We start from the raw sequence: 25,568 nt of genomic DNA, 5'->3' as shown, positions 1-25,568 counted from the left end.
TTCCTTCCATAGTCTGGTGTTTGAGCAATTTGTTCCCTGCTGCTCCTGCCACACTGGTATAGGGGCTTCTCTAGCTTTCCCCTGTGGGGAGTCCCCAGTTGGTTTGCTGGTTTGGGTATTTGAGTGCTTATGATATTTCTTGAGAGAGACTCTTTATCAATAACCTATTTAAGAGCTGGAATCTTGTCACCCAACCAGAGCACTGTAGCTGGGATCCTGTTCTGTGGTGCCTGAACTTCCCACGTGTGGGGTGGCCTAGGTTACCACCCTGCTGGTCCCCACTCTTTGACAGTAACTCTGTCCCCTTCACCATATGTTACAGATGAGTTTACTCCTAAATGCCTGCCTTATTCTGTGAGTGCATCCCTTTCAAGTAAGTCCCTGTTTTCTCAGGGATGTCTTGTCCAGGAGTTTACAAAATCAAGCTCTTGTTCTGATGTGGTACAGTGGAGGTTTATTTTATCTCCTATAGCTTGACTTTCAAAATTACTAAAACTATATCTAATTGCATTAAAAATGTAGGACCTCTACTTGCCTCACATATATATTTGCAAGTGCATTGGACATATCACTAAATTCGAAACACAAAACAGTATCATTTCATCAAAGTTCAGAACCTTTGGGTTTTGAAAATGACTTTGTAAAACCGAGTTGTTGGGCCCAGAAAATTTATTTAACAATATATGCTCAACAAATATTTATTTTTCTCATTTTTTTGAGATAAGGTCTTACTCTGTCACCCAGTCTGGAGTGCAGTGGCAGGATCTCAGCTCATTGAAACCTGGAGCCTCCATCCCACCAACACTTACCCCCCACCCTGAGCTCAAGTGATCCTCCCACCTCAGCCTCCCGAGTAGCTGAGACCACAGGTGCACACCACCATGCCTGGCTATGTTTTTGTATTTTTGGTAGAGATTGGGTCTCACCATGTTGCCCAGGCTGCCCTTGAGTTCCTGAGCACAAGAGATTTGCCTGCCTCGGCCTTGCAAAATGCTGGGATTACAGGCTTGAGCCATCACACCTGGTCAACAAATATTTCTTTATTGAATTCTACATGCAAGGCATTTTTCTAAACTACACAGTTGCAGTGGGGAGCAAAACAAAGATTCTGCCCTCATAGAGCTGTGCTACTGGGAGGATTGGCTAGTCATTGTGTAGCTATTTGGCAGAGCCACCTCAGCAAATTAGAAAAATGTTTCAGGAACTAAATCTGAGCTCTAGTGAGGCTGATGGAGAAAGATCAGCCTTTAGGACAGTTACATGCAACCAACTAGATACTTACCAAAAAAGAAAATTATGCACTATGAGAATGAGTACATTCTTAATGGCTTATTAGGCAAACATGGTGGCTTCTTTGAAATGTTTACTGTGACTTCAGGATCGCCCTTACCTAGTCTTGCACATTTCTCCATTTTTGACTCACAACATTCTCCTCTCCTCTCGCCTTCAAATACCCATACACTGCTAGGGGTGCTAAACAATGAGCTGTTTTTCTGCTCTGAAGATCTTCCAGGCCTCTGTTTATTCCTTCCCCTGGTGTCTGGCCTTGTGGTCATTTTACTTCTCTGATGCTTCTATACATTATAAGTGGGGAAAGGAAATTCATAAATTAACATTCAAACTAGTCTCTTTTTTTCCTACCATTAGCTTCTTTCATAAATTCTTAGGTGGAGATAGGATTTTAAAAAAAATTTCTGCTCACACCATTGCTATGGAAATATCACTACATTTTCTTAGAAGGAATTCATGGGCAGACAGGTAAATACATGAACATTAGCCAGCAGGAAGCTTCAAGGACAGTAGAGCGATGAAATGTTTTTTCCGGTAGTTATGCTTCCTTCCAATAAAAAGTTCCCCAAAAGTATAACGCAAGGGTCAAATGCTTATATAAATAACTATTTAGAGCTTTTTAATGTAAAATATTGAACTCACATCTGAAGGGCTCATATCCTTTTTAAAAGCTGCTAGGGTTTTCAATATACTTCTCTTTCTCATCATTCAACATATTCAAGCCAGACTAGCCTTTGTGAGCCCAAATAAATGTGCTAGTTGCAATTTGTAGCCTAATATTAGAAGGAGTAGTGCTAGCAACTGACCCTCTGAAAAAGCCTGGCAGTATTTATACAAGTAAAATACTATTTTTCAGGCTATTTTGCCTTATCTCCACACTTCCCTAATTAAAAACATTCTTTCTAGAAAGCATAACAAGGTAGTAACAAATCTACAAGTTCATTTTCAGCAAAGGATTCTCAAACAAGATGTTGATAGATTTTTATCATTATGATTCTAGAGATTCCAGTCTTATGAAAGTGTTCATGGAGATTGATAGATAGATAGATGTATATAAAAGTAATGAAAAATGGAAGAAAGAGATATAACTAGGCTTTTTTATTAGAATGAATGATGGAAAGCACTGACCCCACCTAGCACTCTGCCTTTTGTGAGCTTTTTATTTCATTGTCTTTGACCTGCAATCATAATCTTGATAAGAAATAGTTAATAAAAGAGACTGAGAGGTAACTAAGAAGATGGGTGGCTAGAAATAAATGTTTTCTCAATTATTTATTACCCTTTGGAAATATCTGTCTGAAATGTTGGTCCCATATATCCACTTTAACAGTGCGGAGGAGGGAAGTGGTAGCTGTTATTAATTTTTAAGGCTAGCTGGCAGCTTTCAGTCCAAGAACAAGGCTTAACTTTGCATTTTGAATAATGCAGAAATTTTCATTAGTTAGAATAGAATCAAAATTATAAATGATATGTTGCCTGCAAAAAAATTGACATTATATTTGCAGTTCTCTTTTAGAATAAGCTTTCTGGAAGTGCACTTGGATAAATTGGGAAGCTACCAGTATTGTTTACTTATTTCATGTATAAGTTTTGGAAAAACCATTCAAAGAACATGTCTTCCTGACTGAGGGTTGGTAATGTCGTATCTAAGTGGCAGTTCATTATTGCACCTAAAAGCTAAGTGTTGGCACAAATAGTAATTACTAGTGTATGAGATCATTGTAATCGGTTTCAGACATTACTTTTTGCTCACATCTGCCTTCTGAAGACCCTGGGACAATTTAATTACCTCTGCACTTTTGATTCCTAATTCTTTCAATAAAAAATATAAAATTACCCTCAATTGAGTATTAGACTAAAACATTTGTAACTGCTTTCCATTGTCATCTCTCTTCCATCAGATTATCATGTTAAGTTAGTCTTGGGCGTATATACTCATATATACTTTGTTTTGAGCACCCAAGGCTCGTTTTGACTAGAAGTCAATTCAAATTTATGACAACATAAGTACTGTATCCAAATGTCTCTCGGTAATGTAATGTATGGCTCTAATAACAAACACTAGAATTAAACCGCTAATAGAATAGTCTCCTAGCAGCTGCTTCAATCCAGTTTGAAGGGCATTGAAATAGCTGATTCAGAGATTTCTATAGAGAAACTTAAGCTAATTAAGGACATCAAAGTCAATGGAATGACAATATCTGCCAGTGAGCAATACAATTTATATACATTGAAAAGAAGGCTAAAAGAAGGTTTAAAAAAGTATCCATTTAGATGAGTCTTTTATTTTGCATGCCATTTTGCATTTCCCAGCTTTGCTTAAATCACAAGTCTGGCGGAAAAGACTTTCATATATTTATTACACTAGATAATAGAAGACTATTGATTAATCTGCCTTTTCTCCCACAGTAAGGTGCAACTGAGCGCTGGTGTCTTTTGAGAGTCTTTGACCAGTTCAGTGTGGAGGAAAAGAAAGAGGATGGTTTTTGGTTGTTGTTGTTTGATAACTACTCAGAAGTAGTTATCTGCTTTATAAGAGATTCAGATGGTACTTATCAATTTATTAATTTTTTTGGATTTACTCAGCTCAAAGTCGAATAACTTTTAGGTTGAAATTCTAGTTAATATTGTTCACACTCAACCAACTGTTTTTGGCTGTGCAGCCTGTCTTAGCTGTGGGTTGGAAACATGCTGCTATCCTTCTGCGTATTAACTTCATCAGGTTGTAGAACTGCTAATAAAACTCCTAAACATAGAGTTCTTGAAGTTAAACTCAAAGTGAAAGTGTGGCCATTAGAACTGCACTTGTCAAGTGACAGAAACTTTTTGTTTTATCTAGCATTAAACAAACAAACAAAACCCTGAGTAAGCATTAAATACATGATGCAATTTGTCTGCATGTTTTCACTGCCTGAATGATTAAATCTGAGGGTCTGAGATTTAGTCAAATAAATTGAGATAGACCCCATTAGATTCTGCATTCCAATTCAAATATCATGTACCACCCATCTATTTGATGGGAAGCATTCATCAGACCCCTTTGAGACTGTTCTGGAAGGAAGTTTTAATGGCTAGCTACTTTGCTTCATCTTGGTGCAAATTCAAACAGTGACTGCAATGCAGTCTCTGGTTTGGTAAGGTGTGATTTCTTTATCTAAAATAATTTATTTTTTAAAAGTAAATTAAAATTTTCTTTGATATTACATGAGTCCCTAATAGAGTTGTACCAGGAACTGCCTTATATATTAGCAGGTGCTCATTGAAGGCCATTCGTTGACTTACATTGCTAAAGCTCTATCATATAACTTCAGGTCATAATATTAATATACATTTTTTCTTTTTTTCCTTTGGGTGTTCTGCTAAAACATGATTTAGCTTTTAGACATTCCATTCATTTTTTAAACACCTCTTGTAGTTCTCTTTTGCATCTCACCTGGAAGGTTGTAAATTTTTGTTTTCTTCTTTGCATTTTATATAGTTTATATATCTATAGAGTTTTTGTAATGTATTATGTCTTGATATCATTACTGTTACTTAGACTTCAAAATTCTGCTACCAGCATATGTAAAATTGGTAATAGATAAAACAACCATTGATTGCCTGGTTGGCATAATGGTTAGGTGTCTGATGGGAAGTTGCTAAGATATGATATGACAGCAGTCCTTGAGCTTCTGAGTCTCTGCGAGCTCTCACAAATTGAGAGTTTCAATATGTAGCATCAACTTATTTGTGTGCGGTTCAGTCTGTCAACTTTTGACTATAACTTTAGTATGCTGAGTTCAATCATTGTAGGCTCCAAATATAAACGATTTCATAGCCATGTAATGATTAGTTTTGGAAGCCGTATCTCATTCAAAAGGAACTTACAGGGAGAGAGATAATAGTACTTACATGTGTCTTCTTCTTCCATGGAAATACTGATCACATAACAGGCATACACAAAACCCACCAACTGCAAAAAAGAAAAAATTGGCACTTTAAGAATTGATTCTAAGTTTCCATAATTAAAGAGCCAATATAATCTAATAAAGATAAAAATTTATGAGCAACTTTCAAGAATTTGCAGTAGGAAGAACTCTTTTAAAATGATAGCTGTGGTTTTGAGTCTTTTCATTTCTATGTAGCCTTACTAGCTTTCTAAAAAGTACACAAAAATGGGGGAAAAACTAATTTTTAGATATTTCACTTAGATTTTGATTTGGGGCTTGCAGTTCTTATATTTTATAGTCAGCAAAGATTAAGAAATCCATTTTAAAGTTCTAATTTTTTTTTTTTCTGTTGGTTGAGCATTTGGTACTAGCACTCATTAACTATAACTATTTTAATATTTAAAAGCTACAGAAAGAATCAAAACATGTTGCATATAAATTAAATACCAATCATCTACTTAATTATTTAAAATGCTCTGGGAATGTAAATCATATTTAGATACTAGATTGCTTTGTTAATCATATCACAAGAAAACGCATTAACTTATTGGTGATTTGGTAGTGTTAAAATAAAATAGAAGAGATAATTTATACTTTTAATACTAGTAGTTCAAAGAATAAATGCAGGTGTAGAATTTAACCTCTGAATTTATCATGCTAAGAGGACGATTTTTATTCCATGGAGCCAAAGACACTGCAATTCCTACAGGACAAAATTGTCAATGAATCTAGTCTAGTCTAAAAATACTTACTATAAGCACTTCCATAGGTATGAAAAATAGATACTTGATAGCTGTTATAGTTTCTCTTCTTGCCTTTGTTAACATTTGTTTCCACCCTTTACTCCCATTATAAAGTAACACTGGGAAAATAAACTTTTCCTGGTAGTCCTAGTATCAAAGGCTGATGTTTCCAATGCAGAGAACAAGATATCTGGGGCTTTCGACTACCCATGTGAATTAGGACCCTGAACTTGTAATCCTTCTCTAGAACGTCTAAATAAAGCCCAAGAAGCTCTGAGGGGGTGAGAGGTTAGGGAAAAGGTTATTGTGAGGTCTTAGGAGAAGGGCTTCCAGAGAAATCTGCCAGGGTGATGGTGGCTTTTCCCACCCAGCAGGCACCTCATCTCACCTCAAGCCAAGTGAGGGGGTGCTTCAGAAAGCACTTGGGGAGTTTAACATTTCTTACATTTTGGGAAACATGGGGGCTTGGCACCTGACTCACACTTGAAAGAGCCAAAAGGCAAGAGGCTGTGTCTAGAGGGGCTTTTAGTTATAGTGTGTGGAGACAGGATTGGGCAGGACTGGCAGGGCAGGATGTGTACATGGGCCCTTAGTCTGGGGTAAGGCCTCTGGAGAGTTTTCTGTGCTATTCTGGAGTTGGAGCCACCGCAGAAGACTTCCTGGCAGGGATAGGTAACCTCAGGATGATGGTACTTTGGCTATAGAAGGCAAGTAGGGGTGCAAAGTGGCAAACCATGGAGGCTGATCATCCAATAAACAGGTAGGGATCCTATAGGAGAGGCAGGGTGAGATTCTGAAGAACCCCTAAAAACACCCTACAAGAAGAAGCATCAGCATGTGGGAGATGTCACACCCAGAGAGTATCCCTGCCGGATTACAATGGAACCCTTCATGCTAACACCTCGTTCCCTGCTTTTCTCCCATTCTTTCTCCTTCTGCTTCATCCCTGCAATAAAACAGTGAGAGAAGTGGAGTGAGAAGAGGAGGAAGCAGTGCCATGTTTTCCCCTCTGCAAGTCTGCAAGTTGAAATCAGACCCAAGCTCAGGAGGAGTTTTTAAGTGGATGAGAATTTTCAATGACCTGGACTAGATATTTAATATCTCTGAGGGCCTAAGACAGCTGTAAGGTCTGCTTGAAATATGATCCAAAGGATGAGCTAGAACAAAGCCATAACGTGTACTTGAAGGGGCAGTGAGAGAACAAACAAAATTACCTTTTGACTGTATTCTACCAGCTCATTCAGTAAACCAGTTACATAGAGAAGCAAGAAATGGCCCCTAATCCCATCACTAATAACTTTACCATAGATTTCCTTCCAATCTTTCTCTCTTGTAGTTGCTATATGTCACTTACACTCTTAGGACTCTAGTACTTTTCATAAGCCTAATTATTAATGACTACATAAATTTGTATCATTTAAGTATACTGCAATGTATTAAAGTAATGTTCTATTATTGAAAGTTGTTTTTAAGTTATAAATAATGTTATGAAAAATATTAATGCTTTTCCTAAATTTTCGATGATCTGATTCTCAGAGGTAAAATTATTATTGCAGAAGTGCCACTGAATATTTTTATGACTTTTTTTTTTTACACATTATTGGTTTTCAGAAAGTTTGTATCATCTATCCTACCACAACAGTGACTGACAACGTTTGCTTTTCCATATCCGTAGGATAGTTCCACTTAAAAATGCATGCCAAGAAAATTAACAAAATGGCATCTCTTCAGTTATTTATTTTTGCAATAGTTTTCTTTCCTCTGGCATGTTTTCATATTTTATTAGCCATTTATGTTTTTTATTTTGTGAATTATATCAAAAGTTCATTGCTCATTTATTAACTTGATATTATTTTCATTAATTTATATGAGGTCTTACAGGGGAAAGCCTTTGCTATATTTGCTGCAAATTTTTGTTTCTTTATGTTAGCCTGTGATAGTGATGTTTCATAATGTCAGAAGATTTTCTTACTAAAACGTATGTTAGAAGGCATCTGCCAACAAATAACTTTCTAGTCCTTGGTGGTTTCTCCTTTAGGGGTATGGGTGTATATATGTATACCTGCAAGCATACATATTTGTAAATCAAGACCTCTCTTGCATTAGTTTTCTGTTGCTGCTGTAAGAGATTGATGCAAACTTAGTGGCTTAAAACAACACAAATCTTACAGTTCTGAAGGTCAGATGTCTGAAATGGGCCTTACAAGGCTAAAATCAAGGTGCCAGCTGGGCTGTACTCCTGCAAGATCTAGCAAACTCTGTTTCCTTCCTTTTTCAGCTTCTATAGGATGCCTGCATTCCTTAGCTTATGGTCTTGTCCTCCAGCTTAAAGGCCAGCACCATTGGGCTGATTTCGTCGTAAGCTGTCATCTCTTTGGTTCGTCCTCCCCTTCCTTCCTGTCCTACTGTTAAGGATGCCGGACACATCTGGACAACTTAGGATTACCCCTCCATGTTAAGGTCACATGATTATCACTCAATTTCATCTACTATCTTAATTCATTCTCCTTTGCCATGTGCAGTGATTTATTCATAGGTTCCAGAGATGAGGATGTGGAAATATTTAGGGAACTGTTATTCTGCCTATCACATCTGTGAACTCATATTTAGATTCGCAGCAGGTTCTGCACAATGTAGACTACAGTGGAGATGGAGAAATGATACTGAGAAAATTACTTAAGTTTTACACAGGAACAGAAAACTGAACACTACATGTCCTCACTCTTAAGTGAGAGTTGAACAATGGGAACACATGGACACAGGGAGGGGAAAACTACTATCATCAATTTGGTGGTGTACATGTAGTCCATGTTTTTCCATCCTACCTACAAATATATATCCTAAAAGCAGAACATAATTATTTTATTTATTTATTTTTTATTTTAGGTTTGGGGTTGCATGTGAAGATTTGTTACACAGGCAAACACATGTCATGGGGGTTTGTTGTACAGCTTATTTCATCACACAGGTATTAAGTCCAGTACCCAATAGTTATCTTTTCTGCTCCTCTTCTTCCTCCCACCCTCTAGCCTCAAGTAGAGCCCTATTGTTTCCTTCTTTGTGTTCATAAATTCTTATCATTTAGCTCTCATTCATAAGTGAGTACATGTGGTATTTGATTTTCTGTTCCTGCATTAGTTTGGTAAGGAAAATAGCCCCCAGCTCCATCCATTTTCCCACAAAAGACATGATCTCATTATTTTTTATGGCTGCAAGGTATTCCTTGGTGTATAGGTGCCACATTTTTAAAATCCAGCCTGTAATTGATGAGCATTTGGGTTGATTCCATGTTTTTGCTATTGCGAATAGTGCAGCAGTGAACATAGGCATGCATGTCTCTTTATAATAGAGCGATTTATATTCCTTTGGTTATGTACTATTGCTGGGTTGCATGGTAGTTCTGCTTTTAGCTCTTTGAGAAATTGCCACACTGATTTCCACAATGGTTGACCTAATTTACACTCCCATCAAAAGTGTATAAGCAGAACATACTTATTTTAAATAGCACATTTAAAACAGTTTTCTTGACAATTTCAAATTCTGGGGGTATTGTCTCTTCACTTTGATTAGATCATTGTTGTTTTTACTTTGCATTGTACCTGACAGGGAGATTTTACTAAGAGGAGGACACACATCAACTCTGCTATTAAAAAAATTCATACGTGTCCATAATTAATTTTATCTTTAATACATGGATTCTTGCAAGAAATTGTCTATGCCACTTGCAATTTTGTAAACATTAGTTTTCTTAAAAACAGATAATATCATCTGTGGATCTACTGAACTCTGCACAAAGATTGTAATTCATCTCAGTATACCCAATATGAAAGTCATTGCTAACTGTATCATACTATGGAGGTTTGGGCCCCACAGGCTGCTGCTAGCATAGTCACACATCACGTAACATTTCTGTCAGTGAAGAACCACTTAAATAATGGTGTTCTCATGAAATTATAATGCGGCTGAAAAATTTCTATTGACATTGTAGCTGCTGGTGACATCATAGCACATGCAATACTGACATATTTGTGCTAATGCTGTTGTAAACAAACCTGTTGTGCTGCCAGTCATATAAAAGCATAGCACATACAAATACATATAGCATATCATACTTGATATTGACAGTAAACAATGATGCTACTGGTTTGTGTATTTATACTATACTTCTTTCTGTAGAGTATACTCCTTCTACCTAAAAAATTGTTGAATGCAAAACATAAAAATTTCCTGCGAAAAAATACAATTTTATTTTATATTATAAAGAGTTCTTAGAGGCTACCTATATTTTTATTCTTAAATGTATGATAAGTCAGATATTGTTAAAAGCTAATATTCCTTAGGTTTTTAGCTAAAAATAAATAGAAAAAGAATCTGCAACATTTCATTCCCATGCTTCCACAGATTATCCTGAGTACCCCTTTTGATACATACATTCTATGTTGTACCACTTTGAATTCATTACTTTGGAGAACTTACTTCCAAGATAATCTTTTAGCTTGAGAAACAGTTCAATAAGTTTGGGTGACGTGAGTTCTAGTGACTAAACATTGATAAATCAGATTTCTTTTGAACCCTAAAAAGCTAGAGCAAGCTGCAGCCAGGCAGATCAAGACTCTCTTCCTATCCATTGTGGCTAAAATGACTGACACTCTGGGTTTGCTTTCAGTGGCACTGCAAGGAAGGACAAAAATAGTAACAGAATGAAGGACTCAGGCTGCAATGGAAAATTTCTGAACGAGTTCTGTTGTTTTGCATACAGACAGAAATTTAGATGATACATTGCAAATTCTATCTTGGAAGTTGCTTATTGGATAGTAAGCTTATAGTTGCTTGATAGTTTTTGTATTCCAATGATCATTCTGATCATTGGAATACAAGCTTAGGTAAGTTAAATCTCACAAATCATTATTTTTTTTCATTTATATAGGTGAGAGGTAAGCAAAGATATATCAAAATGTTTTGATAAAGTACTATGGGACTTTTCTAGTGTAAAGCTGAAGTCTTCATGATAGCTCAATGCCACAAGAAATATTATTTTGTAATGTTCTAATACATCCCCCCATTTAAAAAATATAATACTTCTACCCACACCTTTTATTTACTTAAAGTAAGGTGAATTATTATTTAGTCTTTTCTGATGTTTTTAATATGAAAATGATGCCTAAAGTATATATTAGCATATTGTTAGCCCCTTTGACAGGAAATATGTATTTTGGAAATTTCTAATATTGGCTTATTTAATTTGTCACGCTGGGGACCATCAGCATTTATTGGTTGTCCCATCAGCGTTTACTGGTTGATATACTGGCATTTACTGGAAGAAAGGCCAGAGGATTGATGAGAAGGTCTCTTGAGAACAAATTCAGTCATGCTGATACACTGTTTTCACATATCAATATGTAGAGTTAATTTGATGGAGTTGAGCCTGGAAATCCAACAGGAGACCAATTTCCCTTGAAAAGAAAAATCCTATCCCGATGAAAGAATCTTGACCTGAAACTAAGTTTATGCCACCCTCTACTAGGTTATATTTCCACTGTTGTAAGAGGCCTGGAAAGTATTAACTGTTAGTAGTTGAACCACATATTATTTTGTTACATATTCATACATTTAAGGATCAAAATCTAGGTACCTGCTAAGAAATCTTTATGATATAAAATAAAATTATATTTTTTGCAGGAAATTTTTATGTGATTCTAATGCATATTTTCTTCTAGGCTAAAAAGAAAGATGTTGACCAGATGACTAACACTGGAAAATAAATGCAAGCTTTGCAGTCTTGATTTTATCATTAAAGTAAGTACAGTTGAAATTCAAAGACAGGTTTGGAAGCAGGATGAGACATTGATCAAGTTAGAAGGAATGCATGAGAAGATGATTATAGATGAACTTTTATGAAGGCAAAAGAGAGTAAGCTCTTTGGATAATTTTTTCAGAAATATGTGTTTACTTATGTTCTTTGTAACTTATACTTCTTTCTTATAGTTTTAAGACCATGGATTATTCTAAAAATATTGGTTTAGGGAGGGATAACATGGGGAGAAATGTCAGATATAGATGATGGGGAGGAAGGCAGCAAACCACATTGCCATGTATGTACCTATGCAACAATCTTGCATGTTCTTCACATGTACCCCAAAACCTAAAACACAATAAAATAGATATTAAAAAAAAAGAAAGAAAATAGTCCAACACACATACACACAAAAAAATATTGGTTTAACTGTATTTTCTGAAAAGATTCATTGTCTATGTGCTAAAGAGTACTGGTCAATATATTTATTTTTCCTTTTCCAAATAACTAGTCTTTTGATGGGCAGAAGTAAAGTCAGGCTCTTAATATGGCAGCATGTTATGTCTCCCTATCCAGTGAATATTTTCTTACTGATAAATGTGGGTGTGCACAGTTTTAAAAGAACAGAGCAATGTATAGCAAGAAAAACATTTGTCAGATCTAACTATTCACTAATAGACCTTAATATTTTCTTGATAGATGACATAAAAGAATTTTTGGCCAGGCAATTGAGATAGACAGTACCATTAGCTGAAAACAATAAGACAATGACATGCCATGCTAGAAATATTAAATCATTCTCCAAGTCAGACAGAATTTGCCAACCATAATCTCAATATTATTACAAATGAATTAATTAAAACATTTCCTTTTACTTTTGCTTTATTGATGGACGTACTCATAAAATATTTACTCCAAAAATTGCTTTTGCTATTGTGATTAACCAAACTGCTGCTTAATTAATAATGTTACCCTCATGAGAAACTGTCTAGACATCATGTTAATCAGCAATTTGTAGATGGCTGACTGTTGTGTAGTTCTCGATTTCCCAGAATTTGAATTTAAATAGTCCTTGTGGTTTTCTGCTTGTCTACAAGAAATGGAAAATGTATTCTTGCCAATGAAAACACACACAAAGTAAATAACATCAGCATAACAATCATGATTATCTCTGCTTTTAATAAAGTTTTGAAAAGAGTCATTCATTTTAAAGACACCTTTTTGCCTCTCTCACTAACGATATCCATTTCTGTAGTTATAAAATTTAAAATGACTTTCTTCTCTATACTGTAAATTCTGACAGCATACATTCTATCTTTTTTAATATAGTTAATGAATGCAAATGACATAAAACTACATTCTAACTCCACTCTTTGTGTAAGAGATTGATTAGCTTTTGCAAATAGGATTTGTATGTGGGGTTGGTTTGCTTTGACCTGTAGGTGTTGTATAAGAATCAACTAGATTAGGTTTCACTCCTGTAGACACTAGGAGGATAACCATTGGCTGTGTGTCCTGCTAGTTATGAATCTTATTAAGAATGAACTAAAAAATTGAGTCACACCTGAAATCATGTGTCTTTGGCGGCCACCTTTAGGTGAAATGGATGGAGGTAAAAAGCTCATCCAGGGAACTCAGAGAAGAGAGGCATTCGATGACAGGATTGCTGAACTTGAAGAAAGCCTGTAGGATCCTTGAACAACATAACTCCCCAGTCACTCTCCTAAGTTTCCCCACATTCACACTAACATGGAAGCCTTAAAGCTTAAGATAATCCTTAAGGAATGATAGAAGTTTCTCTGTATAATATTTAATATTTAATACATGGTGTATTAGTCTGTTCTCATGCTACTTACCCTGTTCTCACATCTCTGCATGCCCAAACACTCTCATTCTTTAAGCCCAGTTGTAAATGTCACTTTCTTTGATTTCTTTAGTTGATCCATCTCTAGTCTAAATAGTCTCCGCACTTTGTTCTTATATCTGTAATGGTAGCTTCAAGATACTGCTTTGTTTCACAGCATTGTGTCCATTTGTTATCTTCTAAGCAGGTTCTGGATGGTAGGAACTACCCTCTGAGAGACCTGATGCAAAGGTCATGTCCTCTGAGAGTCCTGCCCTAGTTCCACATGGGAAAGTATCTACTTCTTCCTCTACTTTGACACATCATCTTACTCCTCAGATAAGGCACATTTCACATGGTAATTATACTTATTTACATGTTTGTCTCAACTATGAAGCTCTTTCAGGATGAGAGCTTTTTCTCAATTCAACTTTACATTTCTAACGCTTAGCACTTTGCCTGCTAAGAAGAATGTATTCATCAAATGTTTCTGAATGAATAAATGATGAGAAGAATTGCATTGCAAAGTGAGATAAAGGAGGGAAACAAGGATGTGTGAAATACAGTGGATGAATTTCAGAACTCCACCATGGTAGCAATCCTGAAGTTCCCTCATGTGTCACCATGTTGCTCAGTCACTGTAAAATGCCACCTCTGCTCGTGTGCATCAGACGTATTGCCATGATTCAGTAAGCTCTCCAGATTTTTGCTGCTTTGCTTTGATATTGTGTGGATCATGCACTAAACATGAGAACAAGCCAATGATTTATAATACCATCTTTAACAAATGAATGAAACATAAACATGTGGAGAGAAAAAGGATATTAGAGTCTTTTCACTTATGGGTTAACTTTGGTTGATTTTACATGAAACCAAACGTATGAAGTATATTAAAAGTAGTTATGGATATTTCAGAATACATGCTGCGTTTTTTCACTGGGGAGAGAGAAATAATATGACAGGATAAGACTTTTCCATCCACTCTGTTGAACTGATACAGCGGTTTTCATCAGGCAGGTAGTTTTCCAAGCCTCATAGCAAGCCTGAATTCAGCATACCTTTTGGCCTAAGTCAGGATGATAGACAACGAGATGTCCAGATGCATAACATGTGGCTCCTAATTTGGGAAACTTCCAAGTCCATCTTTGAGTGGGTTGGGGGCTTGGCTTTGTCCTAGGCTTCACCCTCAGTTTTGGGTTGGACAGTGATATGGTTTGGCTCTGTGTCCCCACCCAAGTCTCAGCTTGAATTGTAATAATCCCCATGTGTCAAGGGTGGGACCAGGTGGAGTTTATTGAATCATTAGGGCTGTTTCCCCATATGATAGTGAGTGAGTTCTCATGAGATCTGATGATTTATAAGGGGGTTCCCCCTTCTCTCAGCACTCATTCTCACTCCTGCCACCCTGTGGAGAGGTGTCTTCTGCCATGATTGTAAGTTTCCTGAGGCCTTCCCAGCCATGCTGAACTGTGAGTCAATTAAACCTCTTTCCTTTGTAAATTACCCAGTCTAGGGTATTTCTTCATGGGAGCATGAGAACATATTAATACAGACAGCATGTTTATCCTTCCTTATTCTATAGGGCTTATCAAAAAACTCTGAGACTGAAGAAGAGGCAGTAGGTGGACAGTTTCATCTCAACATGATTCGTGGCCACATTTCTTTTTCTATGGCTCCCGAGGGGGCCTTTTTGTGCAACTGTCATCCAGGCCCATCTGTGCTCTTTCATGTGCCTAGCAGAAGTCTAGGCTCTTAGGATCCTCAGGGGAAGAAGTCTTAGGAGGAACCGTCCTCTTATTTATTTGGATCACTCTGGGGAGAGTGTGACTCCCGGTAGTACCTAATATGTTTGTTTTTAATCAAGCTTCTCTTACTGTTCTTTCAGGAATCCAGAATTAGAGTTGCCTCTTTGATGGTAGTATCCTATGCCAAGTGAAGCCTGAAATTATGTGAAGACATTTGGTTCACTCTCCTAAGAGTCCCACTGGCACCCTGGACTCCAAATGAATCAGTGAATATGGAAATAAGTTGTTTTCTCCACGATGACCATAAAAATGCACAACAGCAACAGCATCACATTTATTCAAGCTTTGGGGATTTACTGCCCTTATGTGTATGGGAAACACTTGTAGAGACAGCGTCAAAATGGAAAACAAATGATTTGCTGGCCTCTAGCAAGGAAGATAAGACTTTCAATGACATAATTCTGTGATGCAGAAACTCTGCACACACCAGCTCAGCAATATCATGGAGGACACCAATGTTACCCTTACTCACAAAGAACCTTGTTCTCAGATAATACATTTCTGGTGGTAAGCCCATAAGGAATAAGAACATTGTCTGAGAATTTTTTTTTTTTATAAAAGTGCCTATTTAAGTAGATTATTTCATCTAGGATTTTTCTAAGTGTCTCTTGCCAAATTCAATAATTCTTCAATGGTATTATGTGAGTAGTTTAATAGGGTCATTATATCTGAGTGTTATAAGGTCATTTGAAGAAAAATATTTTTATCATGGAAAAATTTCATCTAATCTTTACCCATTTACAACCCAAAATGTAAATAAACTAAAATAGAATTGATAAATGTGTCAGATGACTATGAGTATATTTTGAGGATTGTTTTTGTGAGAGTTGTTTCTGTGGTGTCAGATTGTGACAGGTAAGGTTTTGGGTTGAGTTGAGTATACATTTCTTTGTGGCTATGGGGAATAATAAATTATCCAATTTACAATGAGCTTTTTCTCCTTTATGCCTGACCATTTAAATGCAGTCAGACTGAAGAAATTGGATTAAAAGTTGAGCTTGGGCGGGAGCCCTTAGCCTGTATCTATTCAGGCTGACCTCAGACTTGCTTATTCAACCTCTGTCCCATATTCCCATCTTGAGCTATTGACTTCAACCTGTAGGTCCTCAAAATCCTTGTTCTTACGTCTCATTTTGAATCTGGTTTTTGGCTTACTACAGCATTTGGAGTCTTTTTGTGCCCCTGCTATTTTAGGGTACCCTTTGCATTTGAGGAAACATTTTTGCCAATGGACCCTCAGATACAGATTTCCACATAACCCAGCAATAGGTGTTTATCACCAGGTTGAATGCATTGAGAGTTGAGGTCCCCAGGGCAGCCACTGGGAGGCAGTGGATGGAAGAGCAGCCTATGCTTAGGCAGTCAGCACCACCCCCCAGGCATACAGACTGGCATGTCCACCCCCTGCCTGTCTGTTTCTCACTGAGCAGCTGACATAGCCAATAAGGAGCTACTGAAGGTATGTTTTTGAAAATGACAATGTCTGGAACTCTTTGTGTTGCAGATGCTGCTCCTGCCATCCAGTGAGTCATGGTAAATTCAGTAGACTGTTCAGCCCCTCGATGCAGATAAAGTCACATGTAGAAATATAGAGTTTATAGTTGTTAGGAGAATCTAAGAGAAAGACAGGCATTCCTCTATCCATATGTGTCTATGGAAGTTGAGAGATGTTTCGTAATAGGGAAATCTGCTTTTCTAGAATTAAATGATGTTTCATGGCTTTCCGAACTTGCAGGACATATGTAAAAGTCCTACCTAGTGAAATGTGGCAGATGCTGTGATCTACATGGCTGAATCAGCAGATGGAGTCCATGACACCTAATTCTACTGCCTTGCATAGTAGTCAAAATTAGACTGATGATGCCATAGGCCTAGCTCTAAGAAGGCCTCAGGGTGTTTTGTGTGAGAAAATGGACTCAACTGGCCTCAGCTTTCTCTCTTTTTTTTCTTAAGATAGAGGGTCTTGCCATTTTCCAGGCTAACCTTGAACTCCTGAACTCAAGTGATCCTCCTGCCTCAGCTTCCTAAGTGGTAAGTAGCTAAGACTGGAGGCCCACACCACTGCTCCCAGCTCAGTACCATCTTTTGTAACTGATAGACCTTCGAGTGAAGCCCATTGTGTAGACTAGGACCTGCCCATCCTCCATCATTGCTGCAACCAATCACATACTCTGCACTCCAGGATCAAAGGTGGGAGAGGATCCCATGTCACTGACTATTGGGCCACCCCTGTGGTCTCGGTAAAATGGACACTGCGTACCACCACATTTCCTGTATTGTGCTCCTACATCCTCCTTGGATCTGAGATTCTGTGTCTCTTCTCTCCTGACCGCTGAAAATACTTCACCTCTGTTCTCAGGACCAGTACTGTTCTTGGGTGGCAGGGATTCAAGGGGTTCAATCTGACACTTGGGGAATCAACAGCAGGCCACTCTTGCCAACAGTGTTGTTCTTATGTACCCAGGTCTCGGAATGGGTTTCAGCCATGTTCCTGGGATCCAAACCTCACCTTACAGTTGATGGTTATGGTGGTCAAGAGTCCAGCTCTGTGGTCAGAGAGATATTAGTTAAAATTTTGTCTTTGCTACAACTATTAGAGTGAGCCTTGGGTAAGGTAGTCAACCTCACTGAGCCTCTGTTTCTAATCTGTAAAATAGGTATAACCATACTACTTCATCAGTTATCATGAGAATTATCAAGATAATGGATATCTAGTGCTTAGCAGAGGGTTTAGTTGGACACTATTCTGAACACTATATATCCATTAATGAAACATTATTTCATTCTTTTTTATGGCTGGGTAGTATTTCCTGGTGTGTATATACCCAATTTTCTTTATTCACTCTTCGGTTGATGGGCACTTAGGTTAGTTCATATCTTTGCAATTGTGAATTATGCTATGATAAAAATATGCATGCTTTTATTGTTTTGATATAATGATTTCTTTTCCTTGGAGTCCCATTTTCTTATTGCCCAAACTAAGAGTTCTGAAATGTCTTTGGAACAGTCCTTGAATAATATTAACATGATATTTCCCTTCAAATACTTGCATCTGGTTTTGGTCCAGCAGATTCATTATTATTGCAATGTAGTTGATTGCTAAATGCTTTGATGAAATTCAGGTGCACTTGAATTTACACATTGAGGTGCATGTGTCTTAGCTTGTTTTGTATTTTGTGTTGCTGTAACAGAATACCTGAGATTAGGTAGTTTGTAAAGAAAATATATTAATTTGCCTCACAATTCTGATGGCTGAAATGTTCAAAATTGGGCATCTGCATCTGGAGGGGGCCTTAGGCTACGTCAACTTGTGGCAGAAAGCAGAAGAGAAGCTGGGTGTGCAAACAGATTGCATGGAGGGAGAGGAAGTAAGAGAATGAAACCAAGGAAGCCAGACTTTAACAACCTCTTCTCTCAGGAACTAATTCATTGCCATGAGAGTGAGAAGTCACTCACTCCCAAAGGAGAGCACTAGTCTCTTAATGAGGGGTCTGCCCCCACTGACTCAACCACCTTCCGCTAGGACTCACCTCCCAGTATTGCCATGTTGAGGAACAAATTTAAACATGAGTTTTGGTAGGGACAAAACAAACCATAACACCTTGGATTATAGTATACTTGAATCCCAGCATAACCCAGTAACTATGCCTAAAAGTGAAGTGAGGTTAACTCATTAGGGCTTACTCTTAGAGTGCCTATGTTGACTTTTAGGGCTTCTAACATGTTTGCTACTTAGAGTACTTAATATATTTAATGATCTGTTCCATTCTGGGGTGGGGAAGGGATGTTGTGGAGTTTTCTGCTCTATTATCTTTGGAATTCACCTTTTAGGAAAAAATAAGAAAACTACCCTGGGAGCAATCTTGTTTGGCTGCTGTTGATGAAGCCAGTTGTGTGATTTCTGGAAGACAGGGATGAGTTCTGGGTTGCATGAGCCACACTCAAGCTGTTATGATGTAAATATTTCAAGTATGATGTGCTACCAGTGCTGGTGAGTGAGGCTGGGCTATGTGTGCTCACAGGAGCAGCTGTGTTTCCATGGTGACAGAGCTGGCTCTCAGCAGCTTTGGTTGTCCCAGAGCCAGCCCCTTTGGGGAAGACATCACCCGCGCAACTGCCAACATCTGTCAGGTGAAGCATGTGCATATTTAAGCAAATTCCAGAAAGGTATTCTGGAAGGAATTTTGGAGGTTGGAATGTTATTATTCATTTGGGCTGAAAGAAAATAGTTTAAAAACCAGTGACATTTCTAGGTGTTTTAAAGATCTAACTTATAGTTTTGTTAAAAAAAAAAACCAAAAACTCCTTGCAGACGTACTGTGTCCCACAAAAATCCTAAAATAAAAAATAAATTTTTTGTAGGTGTGAGTGAAAATAAATGGCACATCTGCTTCCATTTCAGGTGTTTAAAATGCAAATTATTGCCCAGCTACTCAGGAGGCTGAGGCAGGAGGATTACTTGAGTCCAGGAGTTAGAGGCTGCAGTGAGCTATGATTATGGCACTTATGCACTTCAGTCTGGGTGACAGAGCAAGAGCCCATCTCTAAAATAAATAAATAAGCTAATAGTTTTCTGTTTCAATTCTGCTTTATTATTTATCAGACTGAAACTGTTCTGCTGCATGGACCAAACTAGGAGGAAGACATTAGGGTTGGTTCAGTGATGATTAGAACTTGGACCCCCTGCTGTGCCCTGAGAGGTAGAAACTGTATGGGAATAAGCATTAGTGCCATGTAAATTCAGTGGAGAGAATGGTGTTCAATGAGCTTTAAAGACCTTAAAATGGCATTTGAGATCGCCCAAGGCTATCTCTCTCAGAATCAGTTCCTACCAAGTCTGGTAGTTTTCTGCTTTTCTATATGTTGGGAGCTGACCTGAGAGAATGCTCTCATTCATTAAAGAGAATTATAGAGAATATCTGAATGGGCATGTCTTACACTATTGTTACTCTGGTAATGATCTGATGCTTCGAGACATGTTATATCTCTTTTTATATTATGATGCATATTTACATTTCATTAGAAAAAGAGAGTTACATTACATTGGTAGCTATATTTTAAGGTATTTGCCTGGCACTTAATTCTAAGTCTGTGATAATTTAACTGTCACAATATCTTTGTGAGGTGAGTAGAGTTGGCCCTCTGTGTCACGGGTTCCACATCCATGGTTCAACAGCCAATGTAGGTAGGCCTATGATAGTTGAGTCTGCACTGATCATGTACAGACTTTTTTTTTCTTGTCATTATTCCCAAAACAATACAAAAAATGGTATGTAGCAAACACTTACATACCATTTACATTGCATTAGGTACTATATGGGGTGATTTGAAGGATGCGGGGGGATATGTGTAGGTTATGTGCAAATACCGCCCATTTTAAATAAGGAACTTGAGCATTCATGAATTTTGGTATCCTTGAGGAGTCCTGGAACCAATCTTTCATGGATACTGAGGAACAATTGTATTATGTCTCTTTTGTAGATGAGTAACTCCAGGATCAGAATAGCTTGTTTTAGATCTTGTAGCTAGTCAATAGTGAAATCAGGAATCAAACACAAATCTTTAGTCTCCAAAGTCCTTTGCCTTTAACTCAGTTCAAGCTATCTCCACATTCACCAGGAAAGATCCAAGAAGTTGAAGCTTGTTACATTAGAGATTCCCCATGATGGAGAGTGGCTTCATTCTGCCCCCCTGACAGCCCCCAGGGGCTCATTCATGCCTTCCCATTAATGACCACACCAAGCCCCAACCCTGAATCAAGCCAGTTTCTGCCATCTTTGCTTAGCTCATGCTTCACCAAGTAGAGCAGAGGCACAATGCTCAGTCTCTCCAAATGAGAACCAGCTAATTTTAACTTTGGCATCTTCAACTTTGGCCTTCCTCTCTGTTCTCAAGGTCACCCTCAGCCTCAGCCTAGACTGTGCTGTCAGCCTTGTTTCCAGCACTTGGCAAATCCTGTCTTCATCTCTAGGCATGGTCTCAGGGACTCTTCTAGATAGTGTCAAGTCCTGAAGGCCACTACATTACTTTAAACTCATCTTGGCAAATCAGTTTATTTTATTCATTCATGGTTTCTCATCTCTTTAAATGAAAAAAAAAAAAAAAAAGCCAACAGATTTGTTTCCATAAGCTTTTCCTACAGTACAAATCTTTGATTCTATGAAAGTCCTAAATGTAATACAAAGTATTATCTGTTTTATTACTTTATTGAGTGTAAGACTATATAGGTGCACCAATCTGCAGACACACTTGAGTGTATTTTGTATCTACATTTATTCCTTCATTCCTTCTTGTTGTATCTGAGGAGAAGTACTCCGTCTTTAAGACAATATCTGCAGTGTTCCTTCATTATCTTCTCTCTCAAAGATTTTTCTGTTGCTCTCTTGAGTTTGTCTTCAATATGTTCTTTGCACAGACCCTTTTCCTTCTGCTTTCAGAAATGTGTAGTTTTCCCTTATCTTACAAAAATGTCATTTGATTCTCTTACATCTTATAGCTTCTTGCTTCTACCCATAAATGTCTGAAGTGAATGTTATCAGCTGCCTCTTCTCCTCTGCTTTTCATTCCTTGCTTAATTCATTACAATCTGCCTTCTGGCCCTACTTTTCTGCCGAGATTGCTCTCTTAAAGGTTACAGTCTACACTTTGTCAAATCTAATGGCCTTTTATCCATCCAAATTCACAAAGTGTTGACATTAGGACCCAACCAGACTGCAATTATTAGGTTCTGCTAAGCTTGCCTATCTCTATCCCAGCGAGAGCTACTTAACCGACCTCTGCATTTCAGCCTGGCCCCAGCACCTAGAAGCAGTTCTTCCTATGCTAACAGTGGACTTAAAAAAAATGGTGGGACAAAGAACAAGTTATGCCTTAATGCCTCATGATCTTTTGGTCATTAGGCTGATTTCCCCCTTGGGTAAAAGAGAAACATCAGAGACACTCTAAGCTTGGAATAAACTTACGGTGGAAAAAAATCTGCCTGAGATTTGGGAGACAGAACCGATGCCAAAAAACTTTCAGAGGATGTAAAACTCAGTCCTTATCCTGGTGATGGTTAACAGCCAAGTGCTATGGACTGAATGCTTCTGTCCCCTCAGAATGTACATGTTGGAACTCTAATCCTTAAGGTGATGGTATTAGGAAGGGAGGCTTTTGTGGGTAGAGACCCCATGATGAGATTAGTGCCCCAACAAGAAGAGACAGGAGAGAGCTTGGTCTCTTTTTGTCTCTTTTCCCTACCACATGAGGCTACAGACAGAAAGCATCCATCTGTGAACCAAGAGGAGGGCCCTCACCAGAATCCAAGTATACTGGCACCCAGATCGTGGACTTCCTGTCCTCCAGAATTGTGACGAATGCATTTCTATTGTTTAAGCCACTCAGTCTACGGTGCTCTGTTATAGCAGCCCAAATTGACTAAGACATCAATGTTATCCTGATTCAATAAAGCAAAAATAAACAAAACAAAACAAAACAAAAAACAAACCATCAAAAAAAAAAAAAACCCAGGATCTAGGCTTCAGGAGTGTGATAAATTCTCAGAGCTATTGGTTTTAATGATTAAAAGCAAGTGAGGCTCATTTGAGAAGAGTCAAAGAAACTAGAAGGACAGCTCCATAAGAAAAGAGAGGCTAAAACCAGGGAGTCAGCGGGAGTTGAATGCTACTTTTCTTCCAGTTTTGCGGAGAGGGAGTGAGGATAGGAGGAAGGGCCCCAGCCCACAACATTAGGGAAGAAGGATCAGAACTTCTGACTACTAGCACAGTCAGAAATAGATGAGCAAGTTTACAGCTTGATGCTCAAACTGGTGCTGCTTTACTCTAGGGTTCTCACAGATACCCCGCCTAGGATATGGAATTACTACCAGACCCTAACAGCTAGTTGGCTCCTAATAGACTCCCAAACTTTGGGAGTCACTAATCTGGGAACATACAAGGGCTGAGTGTGTGTACTGCTTCTCAAACTGAAATCTTCATCCATACTACCTAAGATCTTGTTAACCTACAAATCCTAATTCAGTAGATTTGATGAAGAGGCTGAAATTCTGTATTTCTAGTAGACTCTGGAAGCATTTAGGTAACAGTGATGTTGCTGGTTTGTAGACTGCTCCTCTTTGCATAGCAAGGAGTACAGGAAGCAATTGTTATTATGAGCAGCTGAGGAAGGGCAGAGCCTATCCTTTAGAGGAATCAGCCCTGAGCTTGGACCTTTGGTTTTTGTACCACTGAAATCTCATGAATATGGAGGATAGAGTCAAAAGCAATGTGACTGTGTTGGTAAGCTACCATTTGTTTAAAAGATGTGAAGGAAGACATGTATAGGCTTATATGTCGTAGGTTGCTAGTTGTCTATTCAATATCCCTTCTTCGTTTATTCTTTACCAACAGAACCCATATGTTTGGGACTTGCAAAGTATCCATCTTAAAACCTACTGATTTGGCCTAAAAGGCTGAACAATTAGATGTGATGTGGGCTTCTCAAGAAAGCTCTTTAAAGGGAGCTGACTGCTAGGAGTCATATCCTTTTGTTCTCCCTTCTTCTTGCCTGGAATATTGATGTGATAGATTTCAATCTAGCAATTATGTTGTGCTCATGAGGTGACTTTAAGGATAAAAACTACATCCTGAGAATAATGACCAAGAAAGTTTAAAAATATCTGAGTCTCTGATATTTACCAGCTTAGTGTGCCTGCCTCCAGACCTCTTTTACGTGGCAGAAAAACACATCTATACCTTCTAAATGACTTCTATTTGGGCTCTTTTATATGTTTAATTCAGTGGCTAAGTGATACTTATATGTATTTAATATTTCTGGAAATTTATCCTAAGAACTGATAGCAGCTGTTGCCTGTGGAGAGGGGAACTATGCCCTGGTGTAATGGCTGGGAGAAAAATTAAAATTTTGTAGTATGCCCTTCTGTCTAGTTTGGAATTTTAATTCCAAGAAGATAATATAAAAAAGCCCACAAAAATAATAATTAAACAATAACAACAAAACACACAAAAAAGACTGAACAAGTGAAACCAAAACAATAATAATGTAAAAATCTTGAGTTCCTCTTGATTATTCAAGAATAATTTTGAATTTTTAATTCCTATTTTCGCATCCTTTCAGAGATACTTTCTTTTCATTAAAGGTGAAAGTGGATCCAGCTGCATTATATGAGTTTAATCAGGTATTTGTACATGAATGGAAATTAGCACGTATAATTGACATTCAGCTCAACTCTAATTTTCTGTCTTGCCTACTGGATAAATTTACATCAGGATCACTAAACAAAAAACCAGAACTACAGCATTTTTGCCACTGAGATCAGCTAAGATTTCAAATTTATATTCATGATTGATAATAAATGAGGAGGAAGAAATACGTTTTGAAAGTGTCATTGATTTTGGATCTTGATACAATTCGGTTAATCTATTATATGGCATCCTGGGTTTTCATTGGTAGCATTATTTTATGTGGGAGGCACACATCTTTACATATGATTAACATGTAATTAATTAAGATTGTTTAAGAATTTTTCTGCTAGTACAAACATCTCCATCTGCCTTTCAAGGCTCTGTTTTGCAAAAACTCAATCTTCTGTCTCCTCTAGCCAGGAAAACATTCTCTATGATATAGAAACATTTCATACTTTCCTATCATTCCAACCATTTGATCATGGATATTTCCAGGGTCTGGATATTGGCCTCCCTTTTTACCTTCCCAGTTACATATCCTTGCGTGTACGTAGGCCTTGTGTGTACATAGTTATGTGCACATGTTAATACACACACACACACATTCAAGGAGTCACTAAAACTCTGCAGTAAACATCACAGGCTTTTTCTGAATTCTCCAGGCAACACTGAATCTCTGGAGCAAATATAATACACTGGTGTCTTTAGTCTATGTCCAGCCCTTAGCCCATATTTCATTTGGATCATATCTTGTTTCCTTAAAATGTTAAGATGGTCGTCAAAAGGGAACTATTATTTTGGAAGGTCATTTTGGAAGATTTCACATAAAAATTTAAGTTTCTTATTTCTCTTAAAAAATTAGAGGGAAAGGCCGGGCGCGGTGGCTCAAGCCTGTAATCCCAGCACTTTGGGAGGCCGAGGCGGGTGGATCACGAGGTCAAGAGATCAAGACCATCCTGGTCCACATGGTGAAACCCTGTCT

The 25,568-nt window shown here is 37.8% G+C and overlaps 1 protein-coding gene across 2 annotated transcripts in view; it reads right to left on the bottom strand.

Annotated features, from left to right (window-relative positions):
* Positions 1-25,568, bottom strand: part of NKAIN3 (sodium/potassium transporting ATPase interacting 3) — a 652,954-nt gene that overhangs the window by 37,852 nt on the left and 589,534 nt on the right. For both annotated transcript variants that reach the window (XM_017507350.2, XM_017507352.2), the window contains exon 5: positions 5,182-5,242. In XM_017507350.2, the coding sequence (XP_017362839.1) occupies positions 5,182-5,242 (61 nt within the window). The remainder of the gene's footprint in view (positions 1-5,181; positions 5,243-25,568) is intronic.

Source organism: Cebus imitator, unplaced genomic scaffold (assembly GCF_001604975.1).
Source record: "Cebus imitator isolate Cc_AM_T3 unplaced genomic scaffold, Cebus_imitator-1.0 Scaffold373, whole genome shotgun sequence".
Taxonomy (NCBI): Eukaryota; Metazoa; Chordata; class Mammalia; order Primates; family Cebidae; genus Cebus; species Cebus imitator.
The sequence above is the reverse complement of the archived record's forward strand: the minus strand, read 5'-3'. Positions and strand labels throughout refer to the sequence as shown.